Here is a 12,925-nt window from a genome sequence, read left to right on the forward strand (position 1 = left end):
TCCTTGGGGCCATCAAGAGCCCTCTCCTTGGGGCCATCAAGAGCCCTCTCCTTGGGGCCATCAAGAGCCCTCTCCTTGGGGCCATCAAGAGCCCTCTCCTTGGGGCCATCAAGAGCCCTCTCCTTGGGGCCACCAAGATCCCTCTCCTTGGGGCCATCAAGAGCCCTCTCCTTGGGGACACCAAGAGCCCTCTCATTGGGCCACCAAGAGTCCTCTCCTTGGGCCATCAAGAGCCCTCTCCTTGGGGACACCAAGAGCCCTCTCATTGGGCCACCAAGAGTCCTCTCCTTGGGCCACCAAGAGCCCTCTCCTTGGGGACACCAAGAGCCCTCTCATTGGGCCACCAAGAGTCCTCTCCTTGGGCCACCAAGAGCCCTCTCCTTGGGTCATCAAGAGCCCTCTCCTTGGGCCATCAAGAGCCCTCTCCTTGGGCCATCAAGAGCCCTCTCCGTGGGCCATCAAGTGCCCTCTCCCATAGCAAATCACATAACCCCAATTGGTGACATTGTTCTCCCCCGAAAAAATTGGACACTTGATACAACTCAAGTCAATTGCTAATTGACTTGTGCGTTTTCTAGTCAAATACTGTTTAAATAGCTGCGATATTGTTCTAGTCAAGGAGTCAAATATATGTGCCGGGGGTCTTTTCACCTTCAAACCACTTTTATTTTTTCCTGTGTGCCACGTTGTGACACTAAACTTATTGATAAAACCAGTAATTTAATGAAGAGACAGAGTTGATGGAGGAGAGATAAAAGACGTACTACAGTATATTTCCTTCGTCGTATCTTTCCATCCGTCGAGCCATTTCGTTGTATTAGTTCAAATATTTGTAGTTGATTGCAACTCACTCTCTCTTGTGGTGGGTGCTTGCTTTCTTGTGCCAACTCATAGGTTCACACTCACCTGGAGAACGGGGGCAAGGTAGAAAGAAACATTAGAGCGACCCCGGGCGGATTGCCTTGATCCCCAGGCTGACACAACTCCTTTGGCGTTGAGATCGGGTCAGAGTTGTAAAAGAGCATCAGCCCAAGATCTATTGTTTTGAACGACGACTAGTCTGAACCACTGGTCATCATCATCCCTCTTTGAGGGGTTTGCTTTATCAACATCCCTCATCCTGCTGGGTTTCACTGCCAGGACAATCTACATTTTAAACACCCCTTGGTGTGACTGGACAAACAAGGGGATGAATTTCGAAGGTCCTACCAACGCTTGCATTAGCCCTCAATCGGGGTGCTGCCTGTGCGTACTGAGCAAATAATTGTAAATAATTTGTGCTTCTACGCCTTCTCCCTCTTCCTGCCGACTTTGTCCAAAATGGCTGCCGGGATCCATGGAAGTGGCTGCTTGGCTTTGATGTTAGTCGGATGAGGCGTGGACGAGAAGCTCGTGGGAGAACAATTAGCCGCAAGATCGAAAAGTCAGACATTCCTCATTGGTGGGTTTTATGAACATGCTGAAATCCGTTTCTTTGCTCGCGCTCTAGTCAACTATGTTGTTCCCTTTTTCCTGCCCAGTCCGTAAACAATGCCATTGGATTTTTAGATTTGATGCTCCATCAATGAGACAGCGAAGTAAGGGAATGAGATTCAGGGGTAAAACGAGTTTTTGCTGTACTTTGAAAACCTTCGTGGGATTTGAGATTCTTGGAAAGATAAGTCACTGTCATGTCACGATCTCATTGGTGCCTGAACTATTTTCCGATCGGAAAACAGTATTTTTCTCCTTTGTAGAACGTTTTTATTAATTCATTGCCATCTTTGGAAAAACTGCACATTATACGTATCATTCGCGTTGGAAATAGTGATAATGAATTCATGGTTACCCTGAAATGATGTTCCCAGAATTTCAACTCCTTGGACCGAGTTATGAAAAAATCAAAGGATTTCTCTTTCTCGAAGTCGGTGCTCGATCCAATGAAATTAGATTTGGGAAGAGCCATCACAGTAAGTTCAAAATATTAGCAACAACTTAATTTTCGCAAGGAATCGCATTACATCAATATTCGGCCATCAAATAGACTTCGAAGAAAGGGATACTCTGAGAATGAAAGCTTGGACAGTGATCTTTGAGCTAAGGGACATTCCCTAAATGAGGACCCTCGTTTTATATCAAGCAAAAGACTTTTCAATAACATATTAAACGGTTGTCTGAGCAGGAACTCTTTTTTCTCCTAGTTTAACATTACTCTAAATCGGGACAACCTGTAAAAGGTAACATGAATCTATTTGAGGTATAATATTTGGCGGAACAAACCATATTTGTTATTCAAAGCTTGAATGGTGGCTCAGATTATTTTCTCCAGGTTAAAGAAAATGCCAGTCTTTTTAATTCTAATTATATAATTGATTGCTGAAGGAAGGTACTCCGTTCTAAATAATGACAATAATTTTGCCCTATTAAAAGTTTCCAACTCCTTGCTTTGTGTTCTTTCTATATTCAAATTAATCGGCACAGAAAGTTGGCCATGTCTCTGAAGTGGAAATCATTGCCAAGTCCAGATCGTCGTTCTGGCAAAAACATTTTTAACTCTACTGTCTTGTGTAAACAAATTGGGCAGATTCATCAACGGACAACGATAGCTTGAAACACCGGCAAATGAAGCAAGCCTCTATACTTTTCCCGAACGATCGCTTATCTTCAAGAGCTCAGATTTCGAAGAGCTACTTTGTGCAGAGGTACTACTAGTACATAGTACAGCACAGCATGTTTAGGGCGAGAGCGAGGGTGGTGGCGATCTACTAGTACCAGGAACACAGGAAGTCAGTCACGAGAAAAACGTCGAACAAGATGGACGTACTATGGCAGGCTCTGGCCGTTTTCGTGTTCTCTACAGTTGGTGTGAACGGACAACCATCCCCAGGTTTGCGTCAAATGTTTTGAAGTGCCCCAGGAGAGAAAGATCGAGAGTTACCAACAAGTAGATTTTCTTGTTCCAGATGCTTGTGACAAGCCCCTAGGCATGGAAAACGGATTGATTGGCAATCATCAAATTCAAGCCTCTTCGTCCCATGAATCATCCAGTGTTGGACCCAATCACGGTCGGTTGAACTCTGAAGTTGGTGGAGGGGCATGGTGTCCCAAATATTTGGTTCACAATCGATCCGAGCAATTCCTAGAAATTGACCTCGAGAAGCCCCACCGTATCACGGGCATCCTCACACAAGGTCGATATGGCAATGGTCTGGGGATGGAATTTGCAGAGTACTACAGTGTGTCTTTCTGGAATCCATCCATGACCGCGTTTCAGCGCTATGCTGATGATGAGAATGGAACCTGGCTATTCATGGCTAATTCGAATACCTACAGCATCGCGACGAATCGCTTAGCCATGCCAATTGTGGCGCAAAAATTGAGGATTTTGCCCTTCAGCGGACACCCACGAACAATTTGCATGAGGTTGGAACTGTTGGGATGCTCAGTCAATGACCAAGGTAAGTGAACCATGAGCACCCATAACTGGTCTGGTCTGTGTAGTGCGATTGGCAGAATCCTCTCGGATTACAGAAATCGCTTTCTTTTGATCAATATGGCTTGCTCAGAGTGAGGCTGGAGGGGGCTTGGTAAATTTAGACGTGTTGCACTTTATGTACCTACGATGGGTGCATTTGAATTTCAGTCGAGGACGAATAGGCGGCCCCTTTCGATGACTTTTTGACAGGTCTTGTCAATTTAGTTGAGCCACAAGAGGGACATGGCTGGACCGAGTCGCTGACTGTCTTCATTCTTCATTACAGGTGTCACGATTGACAATCGGAATGCAAGAAATAACAAAACAAGAACAAGGTCAGACGAAGACCTGATCCACTCGTCCCTGTCCACAGAAATGACGGATGGTGACATTTCAACTAACGGCCAAGTTACCTTTGTCGATCAGACCGACAATTTGGCAACCATGCCTTGGGACATATCTGGCTTGGTGGGGGTGGTTCTAGGAGTGGCTATCTCTGTGGCTGTGGTACTCGTTGGGTTACTCGTGATTGCTTACCGCCGAAGATCCTTCCCACCCAAATCGGGCACAAATTATGCTTCGATTGAGAGCCTCACGTTCAGTGGTGGATCACAACCCAGTATTTCACCCAAGGAACGGGAAGTGGGATCTTCGCCACCATTCTTCATCATTCAAGATGGCCCTATCTATAGCGAACCCATCCACGGAAACACTTTAGAACGTACCAAACGGGAATACTTTGGGTTGGATAGCACCTTGAAACCCTCGCTGTCGTCGTTTAGCGCTCACTATCAAAATTTACAAGAAGGCACGCCTCCATTGGAGCCATGTGATCGATTCTTCCCGGATTACGCCCAAGATCATGTGCCAGAAAACTTATTCCCTCAATTTTGGGCCAACACTAACGAGGTTCCCTGCTACGCTTGTACAGAATTGCCAGCCAATTTGAAATCTAAGGCTGAGACTAAAAGTCTTGCCGGCGAGTCTGGATTACCCATTTACTCAATTCCCGAGACATTCGTCTCGTCATCATTATCAACATCGTCTACTACGTCGTCACCATTTTCGACGGGAAGAAAATGTTTTTAGGAAGCAATTATCCAGACATTGCTGAGTTTAGACGATGACTTCCTCGCTGGGAAAGAAATTAAAACATTTAGCTCTGATTTCTAACGGCATTGAGAGAAGGTCTATTATTCGTCCACCATTTCCTACATGATATGATACACATTGCAATATATTTTGCCTCTGCCTCTGAAACGCTGTGGGAATTTGCCATCATGTTGTAATACAATTGAGTTTTTTTTGTTTGTTACGTGGTCTATCACTTCCTTTGGAGAACAAGCAATCATTCAACTAATGTGATGTGAAGCGAGTTGCACCCTTCCAACTTACTTTTAAATTTACCCCCGAGATGTTGGTGTTGCTTCTCTCCCTCGTTTCCCGAATTAGTTTTTCGAGCAGCTGGAATTTCAGATCTTGATTTTCGATTATGCTACATATTGGGGCTCTGAGGTCTCTGAGCACTGAAATCCCGGTGACTTCCATGAGGAACAGCCCCGAGTGCGTTTCAATATCGGGTCCGAGTGTGTCGAGTTGGACAACATTTGGCGTTCCGCTCGATCAAGCGCCATCTGAACGACAGCCGGTCGCTCAATTCTTGACCTGGCCGCGAGACTCAAGTGAGCCCGTCAAAAGTGTCAAAACTAATCGAAGACACATCGACAATCGACAGGACCCACCAACATTTAATCATTATATGTAGGGTCCGCGCAATACATTTTGCAACTCAGTATAACATAAGTGTAACAAGTGACCCAGTCATATTGATCCATTTCTTATGGCTAGATAACACTAGCTGCGCAAACAATGAAATATTTGAAAGCTTCACCATATAACATAATAGTTTTAAGGAGGAGGCTGACCCCATCCATAATACGACTCGCTGAATTGAATTCAGCTTTTGGGCCAAGAATCCACGGCACATTAATCCCATCGAGTCTGTCAAAGATGATGCCAGAATGGTTTTGCCAATTATCATCCTTCCAGAAAAACTAAGTGACCCTGGATATTCTATTCAACTCATAAAGATGATCGATATTCGTGCAATCGATGGACATTAGAGATGTTTCGCGTGTAGGCAAGAATGTAAGCGACCACAAACAGCGGCATTAGGATTGACTCAGTGTCAAACCAAAATGGTCCGATTTGGGGTTCCAATTAAATGACTTCCTCGCCATCAATCTACCATGGTTGACCAACTTTCAGGGCCTCCAGATAGCAAATCAGCAATGCTGTCCGAAAACGTTTAAAGAGAGCTCCAAATTAGTGACTATGAAGATGAGGTTGGGAAATATCAGGGATTCGGCTGAACAAAACAAGGACTTTCTAATTTAAGAAAGCTATAATCAAAAGTATGCTTACTACGTTGGTTCTTTTCAACGTCATTTCCATGTTCGTTTTTCTTTATTCATTTTATTGTTGTACATGCTTGATCATACACCTCCTTTACGCATTTTGGCCAAATGACTTGGCCATGAGTGGCAACAAGAGGCAATTCAACTTTGCTCGATAAAACCTCGTTTGAAAGTGCAAAAATTCAATACTCATATTGTATGTGAGCTGGGTTTGAGTGAGCTGGATTTGGATGATCAATCGAGGTGAGGTCGTCCATCCAATCTTGGACTGGAACACTGTCGTCGTCCATGCGTGTGTCCGTCCACGTGTCATGAACGGAGAAAGAATTCAACCACACCTTGACCCGTAGTGCTGTTCGTTCGTGTGTTAGTAAGAACGCAGTGAAACTTGCGGAGTCCGTTTGGAAATCCTGTACGAGTAGTAGGTAGTCGAGCGTATCGAGCAAGAATCTTCGTACAAACCCCTTTTGTATGTGTGGCGGATGATTAGCAACACGGTATGCACTCAGGTTCACACATGTCTACTTCTTGGTGTTTACCCAAAAATAAATACTTGACGAGCTGCATCATCAAGTTCGAAAACATCTGCCAGTCTCACACCTCAAGTCCCAACATGCTTAGAATTGAAAAGATTCGAGACCTGAAATGAAATTGATGGAATGAAACGACACATGTCTGCCGATCCGATTTTGAAGCTGGTTGAGCACACGCCCAAAAAGTGGTAGACCACACTTGCTATCCATCTTCTGACATTCTATTCATGAATTCATGGAGTTCACGGATAGCATAATCGGGTCATTATTGTTACGTACGTATATCGAATAACAACTTGTTGCTTGACCACGGACGGACATTTTGCCCTTGACAATGTTTGCCATGAGATTTGAATTACGCCATTCCAGAAATCAATACTGCCGCCGAGATTCGGTTTCATTGGGGACTGAGGAAGTCGAGTGCTCTACTGGTCCAAATGAGGTGCTCATAGTCTTACTGCAGCATAGTAGATCGGTTGTTGCGGACAATGAAGGGGTTGTTGATCGGAGATTTATTTTTGGTTGACTCAAATTGTGACAGCTAAGAGCTCTGAAACGTCGGACAGACAATAATTAGATACTCTACCACGTCGAGGACAAAGATTCAGTGGACAAGTGATTCGATAAAAGTTAGCGACTTATTAAATTGGTTTGCTGCACGAGACACGAGATGTATGTACCTGTCTTCCAGAGTGAGCCCATTTGAAATCAAGATTTTGTGTCGGGAAGTATTGAATACTTATGCCGACTAGCAAGTACATCTTGACTTGGCTAAGTGTGACAATAAGCAGAAGAGCAAGATCTTAAAAAAACACAAAGAATTTTGCTTTACGAAAGAGTCCCAAACTAGTCCTTCGAAGACATACCACGGTCATCCTTTTTTTATTGCGACTTTCGTCATGTCGACATATAAAATGAATAAATTTAAAAAAAAATGTCCGCATGAAACACTCGTTCTAATGATTAGAATGGACAATGGATGCCACAGTCATCGCCCTGGAGAACCCTTCTCCTCTTAGCTCCCCGGTTCTCCGGTCCAATATCTATGCGGGACTCAGATGCTTCATTCAATCTGGTGAGGACCTATCCCCCTGCTACTTCACTTCCATTGGCCTTCCGCAGGGGTATTCCCTATTGCCAATTCTTTTCAATCTTTATGTATCCGACGTGCCCGAAGCCCTCACACACTAAGGTCCTTCCATCAACCAATTTCTGGTACAATATCTTCAATATGCAGACGACCTGGTTCTCTCGGCTAATTCAGCAGTGGAATTGCAAAATGCCATCAATACTCTCCACGGTTATTGGCAAGAGAACGGCCTTCAAGTCAAAACCATCAAGACAAAGGCCATGGTTTTCCATAAAGGTCGTCTGCCTCCCAGCTCCTTCTATATCAACAATAGCCCGATTGAAATCGTCAAGCATATTAACTATCCATCCAATAGTTCTTCAACTTTTCCGGATCTACAGTGCATTACCCCAATTTTCCTTACGGCCTTCACCTTTGGCTTCTCAACTCCGCCCAATCCGCTCTCAAATCCGCCGATGCCGCCTTCACCAAATCCCTCAAGCGATACCTGTGCGTGCCCCAATATGCCAACAAAGCATGGACGCATTTCATATGCGAAACTGAGGCCCTCACCATCGGGCTGGCGAGGATGGTGCCCAACAATGTTTTCCGGAGGTGATGTCCGCACACGTCCTTTACGAAAGAGTCCCAAACTAGTCCTTCGAAGACATAGTACGGTCATGGTAAAATGGTAAAAGCTTGTGGCTTAGGATTTAATTCTTCATTTGATCATCCAGCACGAAAATAAATAAAAAGGTACTCAACAAGGAACGACTTAGAAGGAAGCAGATAAGGACCCAATTGACAAAACGGCTGCAAATACTCTAAAATATGAACACTCGAAAGATCAAAGTCGAAATAGAATCGAAAAAGTAGAAAAATAGCAAAAAAGGGTGGTAAAATTGGAAATTTGACACATACATTTTTCGGCCAAAAAGGGTTAAAAGTTTCTTTCGGGTTTTAACTTATGTTTTCCTAGGTGTAGTGATGAAATACTGTGGGTTAATGCAGAGAAGGCGGCATACACATTAGCACCATTCATTTCCGTCATAGTATTTCATACTCACAAAGAAAGATGTGTATCCGATCTGGTCAAATTCATATCGGAGTTTTTTCGACGTTATTAACCACTACTGGTTCCCAATGGTATAAAATGAAATATTTAGAATTTTTACTTATCTTTATATTGTTAAGATATCTCATCCAGCAACGAGTTAAATTTGGTGGTTTGACGAGATAAATAAGCACTCCCCTTAGCTTTTCGAAGGTGATGTGAAAACTGGTGCATCATACAGAAGCATGACTTTTTAGAAATGAAGCTTCTTCTATGCCTTCAACAATTCGGGTGACAATGAAGGTAATAATAAGATAAAATCCACCTCTTAATATTAGACAGGAAAGTGTCCTACGGTTAGGAAAAGTATTTGTAAAAAACAACGAATGAAATTCCATGGTAGCTGAGTGGTCTAATGTACCCAATAGAGGCACGAAATGGTTCCCCAGAGGGCGTGGGTTCGGATCCCGCCTTCGGAGAAAAACCTAGATTCATTGACATCTTGCTTTTCACAAGCTACTTGTTTTATACCATACCAACTTACTCGACAAGATTACCTACAAATTGGTAATCGCTAATTTGTCATTTCCATGCTCAAATGCCGTTAACCAAGTAGATTGAATGAAAGTCTCAGAGTTCGAATACGGAACCTTATCATTTTTGATCATATCGTTAATGAAAGTTTTTGTAATGGATTTTTCATGATATTTATGACCATGTAATGGCAAGCAAGTGTGATGAAAGTTTCTTGCCATGTTTTATAACAAACTGCAAAAACGTGCAAAAATATTTTTCAAGATATATTTTTGTCGTCCGAGCAGGTTTGGTGCACCCTGGTAACGCCGGTGGTCGTCACAAACAAGTTTGGTTTCATCAGGGATCCTAAATTCGACGAAAATCATTGCTTCCTTGTACAAAAGTATTCGAATCGACCGGCAACTATGATGATTTTTTGAAAACAATCGCATTGAGTTCCATAATTTACGTCTTTCCTAAATATCCTTTATTCCAAAAAACACAATAAGCCACGAATTTGCCATGGATTTTAATTGCAATTATGCATGCAATGTGCAAGACATTGATGTTTCAAACAAGATCGCAGTTGCCAATCTAATCTGCAATTGTGGTTCATTGAGCGCTGGCTTTAAGTACGTATTTGATCAGGCGAAGTCGGGTTGGCTAATTTGATCTTGCCTTCGATTTCTACCGACTCTTGACCGGAGCCATGGCTACGCCGACTGTTGGTGAAGCTCAACCCCCCGAGGCCATTTCCCCCGAGAACTTCATGCCGTGCTTGTCGAAGAAGTTCCGATACAAGTACCGGTCCCAACATCAACCGACGCCTAGGGAGCCCGGGTCGTCCAACCATGAGAACATAACCAACCTCGAGGAGACTAAAGCTCCCTCCTCAACATCTACCCTAGACTTGGCCCCGCCGCCTAATCAGAATCAGAATCATGACCGGAAAAATGTTCTTCAGACCAGTTCTTCGATGAACCGGTTAGCTCCTTTCATATTCAAGGAGCCACATAATCCGTGCCCGCGAGTTCCCTTGGTTGTCAAGCAACCAACATTGTTTAAAGGACTTCAGGTTAGGAGAGAACCACCCCGAATGTCGGCGGGTGATCAGGGTGATAACGAATTGAGCGCACCAGGCGAGGTCTCGCTGAGTGGTGTGGAGGCAGTACCAAAAGCTCTCGTAATTGTTCAGGCTCCAGCAGCCTTAATCTTACCAAGCGTTGGACCTCCACCGGGAATGTTTCGCCCTTGGGAGGATCTGCCTACGGTTCAGCCGGGTTTGATAACCCCCAAGCCACCATTGAATCGTGTACCACTGAAGGCGCCGAATCCAGAGGCCAAGCCGGAATCCAATCGCAAATCAGACCAAGGAGTAGACTCTGGGCTAGACTCTGGACCAGACCAAGAATTAGAGCACAGTTTAGAAAGAGTGTCAGTCCAGGAGCCTAGTCAGGAGTTAGGTCAAGATTCAAGTCAGAATTCAAGCCAGAATTCAAGCAAGAATTCAAGCCAGAATTCAAGCAAGAATTCAAGTCAGAATTCAAGCCAGAATTCAGGCCAAACCCCATCTCAGGATTCAGCAGAAAACTCGAGCTTTGAAACGGCCCAAGACCTAGCCCAGGACCAAGGCCAACATCCCCTTCATGTTAACTCACAGAATCTGGAACCGTTCCTGAAACCTGCCCAAGAACTGAACGAAGTTCTATCTCGGGGTCCTTCACAAGAAAGACTTAACATCACCATTGAGGAACGGGTTAAGGAATCAACTCAGGGCTCAGAGCCAGTCCAAAAAACTAGCTCCTCTTACCTATTCGAGGAAGACTCGGAGAGTCACTCTGTCTTTGATCTTATTCCATTGAATCTGTCTGTTTCACTCCCAACCTCTCCTCGAGAAGAGCTTTCGGCTCGTTCTGTAGAATCCTTATCCTCAGGATTAACTAGCCTTAGGAAGGAATCTTCATCGATGGGATCGCCTAGAGCAATTGAGGAGCCCACCTCTTCAACGACACCATCGCCACCGCGTGCGTCTGCGCAACCCGACAGTAAGGACATAACACGTTCTCCCTCTCTGAATGACGTTTCATCATCCACTACATCTCAAGCGAGCAAAAGTGAAGAGGTACCCTCCACGTCAGGAGCAGCATCGAAGCGATGCTCTCTTTTTTCATCGTCAAATGATCGGAGTGGGAGGAAACCAGGATCATGTGCCCCTCGTTTCAAATCCTGCTCCTTACCGTCCATGTCTGGGCTCGAACCAACTCCAGCAATGGAAATCCCTCAAGCTTCGGCCAATAGAAAACGGGCCCAGCCTCGTCGGATGTCGGGGGGCATCACATTTCACCCGCATCCATATGTGGATCGTCAAATGCGATCCAACCAAAACGTGGTCCTCCATAAAACTAACCAGTATTTCGATTGCCCGTCGTGCACAAAGTCCTACTATACACAGAAAGACTTGGACCAACACATCAAACATAAACACATGCTTCTCCATCCCAAGTGAGGAATAAGTGTTCAACTTTTATTGACTTGACTATCTATTTCGCCGATAAAGTACGTAACTTCTGTCTCTTCTTTCTGTTTTGAGTAATTTGGTCCGCTTTCAAGGTTCGTCAAGAACTTGTTCTCTGCTTGTTCCTACTTTAGTACCAATTGACCAAATAACCTTTCATGAAAACGGAAATTGGCGACGCTATAGACATAGACGAAAAATCAGTTATGCGTTCAAATCCATACAAAAAAATATACTATATCTTGAAGTAATTGAAGTATTGCCTGTTTTTACTCATTTATTTTTATCCTGAGTGCATTGATCATATGTACGTGTCGACTTAATTCCATGAAAGATTCAGTAGTGGAGAAGTAAGCAAGAAAAAATAAGTGCCCTCAATTAAGGTAGGTGGTCTGGACGAAGAACAAGAAGGACGTGGCGAAGAATGCAAAGGTCATTCGAGCTTTCAGGGGTGATGATGAGTTGCAGTAATCATTAGTACAATAGCAAGAAATCATTTCTGATCCCGATCCCCTGGCTTCCGTAGAACATTCGGCCGTCTCTTGGGTAGAGCAGCCCATTTTTACATCTAAGAAGGCAAAAAAAGAGTACGTTTACTCGTGATGCATTACTTACTGGATGGCAAAATTGAATGATATCACTTCATTCTTTAGCATTCCTAAACCAAGCAGTTGACAATACTTAAGGTCACGTATTAAGTGAAAAAAAGAAACATCAAGTGTCACTTACACCAATGCCTTCCCACATTGTACATCTCACTCTGGCATGATTTTTCGCTGTCTAAGCATACTCGTCCCTCAATGGGCCTTGATGGATCCATTTTGTTCATGAAACTAGATCCAGGGGTCTTCCAACAACTTAGCCCATCGATAGGTTGCCAAAAGGCAGTCATCCCAGCTAAATGAGACGAATTTAAAAAGAGGCATTACTGCAATTAATACCATAACCAACGATCGACGATTTCACCTACCCAAGCCTATCATTGCCAAGGTAGAAGGCAACGTTTTCACGGACAACTTCATGATTGAAAGCAAACTAAGATGAACGTCCACTCAAAGTTTATGTTTGCAACTGAATATACTCAATATAACGCCTAGGGCCCAAGGACAGAACAATTAGGTTAAAATAGAGGAGCGTACATGGAAAACGCTCGTGGTACAAAGAGGAGCGTCTATCATATTCTCGTCATGACGGAAACATGGATTCAAATGCCTCGATGAACTCAACCTACGTATATGAGAGCGAGACAAGAATACAACGTGACCAAATTCACGCCAATCAATAACGTTGTTCCGTTGTACGAGAAAATTTGGGTCTCGGGACCACTCATCAAGCCATGGATAGCGCCATCATGGTCCTTGTTTACT

At 44.0% G+C, this 12,925-nt stretch overlaps 2 protein-coding genes across 2 annotated transcripts; one reads left to right on the forward strand and one right to left on the reverse strand.

The window, feature by feature from the left end:
- The first annotated feature begins 2,388 nt into the window (after nt 1-2,388).
- On the forward strand, nt 2,389-4,769 carry LOC131888245 (uncharacterized). The gene is made up of 3 exons (XM_059237047.1): nt 2,389-2,866; nt 2,943-3,437; nt 3,741-4,769. The coding sequence occupies exons 1-3, from the start codon at nt 2,794-2,796 to the stop codon at nt 4,541-4,543; spliced, it is 1,371 nt and encodes a 456-aa protein (XP_059093030.1). The 5' UTR covers nt 2,389-2,793; the 3' UTR covers nt 4,544-4,769.
- A 7,048-nt stretch (nt 4,770-11,817) lies between these two features.
- Nucleotides 11,818-12,646, reverse strand: LOC131888835 (uncharacterized). Its single transcript, XM_059237774.1, has 3 exons — nt 12,529-12,646; nt 12,288-12,455; nt 11,818-12,126 (listed from the first exon to the last, which is right to left on the reverse strand). Exons 1-3 carry the CDS (start codon nt 12,578-12,580, stop codon nt 11,933-11,935), a joined length of 414 nt encoding a protein of 137 aa, XP_059093757.1. The 5' UTR covers nt 12,581-12,646; the 3' UTR covers nt 11,818-11,932.
- Nucleotides 12,647-12,925: the final 279 nt, after the last annotated feature.

Source organism: Tigriopus californicus, chromosome 10 (assembly GCF_007210705.1).
Source record: "Tigriopus californicus strain San Diego chromosome 10, Tcal_SD_v2.1, whole genome shotgun sequence".
Taxonomy (NCBI): domain Eukaryota; kingdom Metazoa; phylum Arthropoda; class Copepoda; order Harpacticoida; family Harpacticidae; genus Tigriopus; species Tigriopus californicus.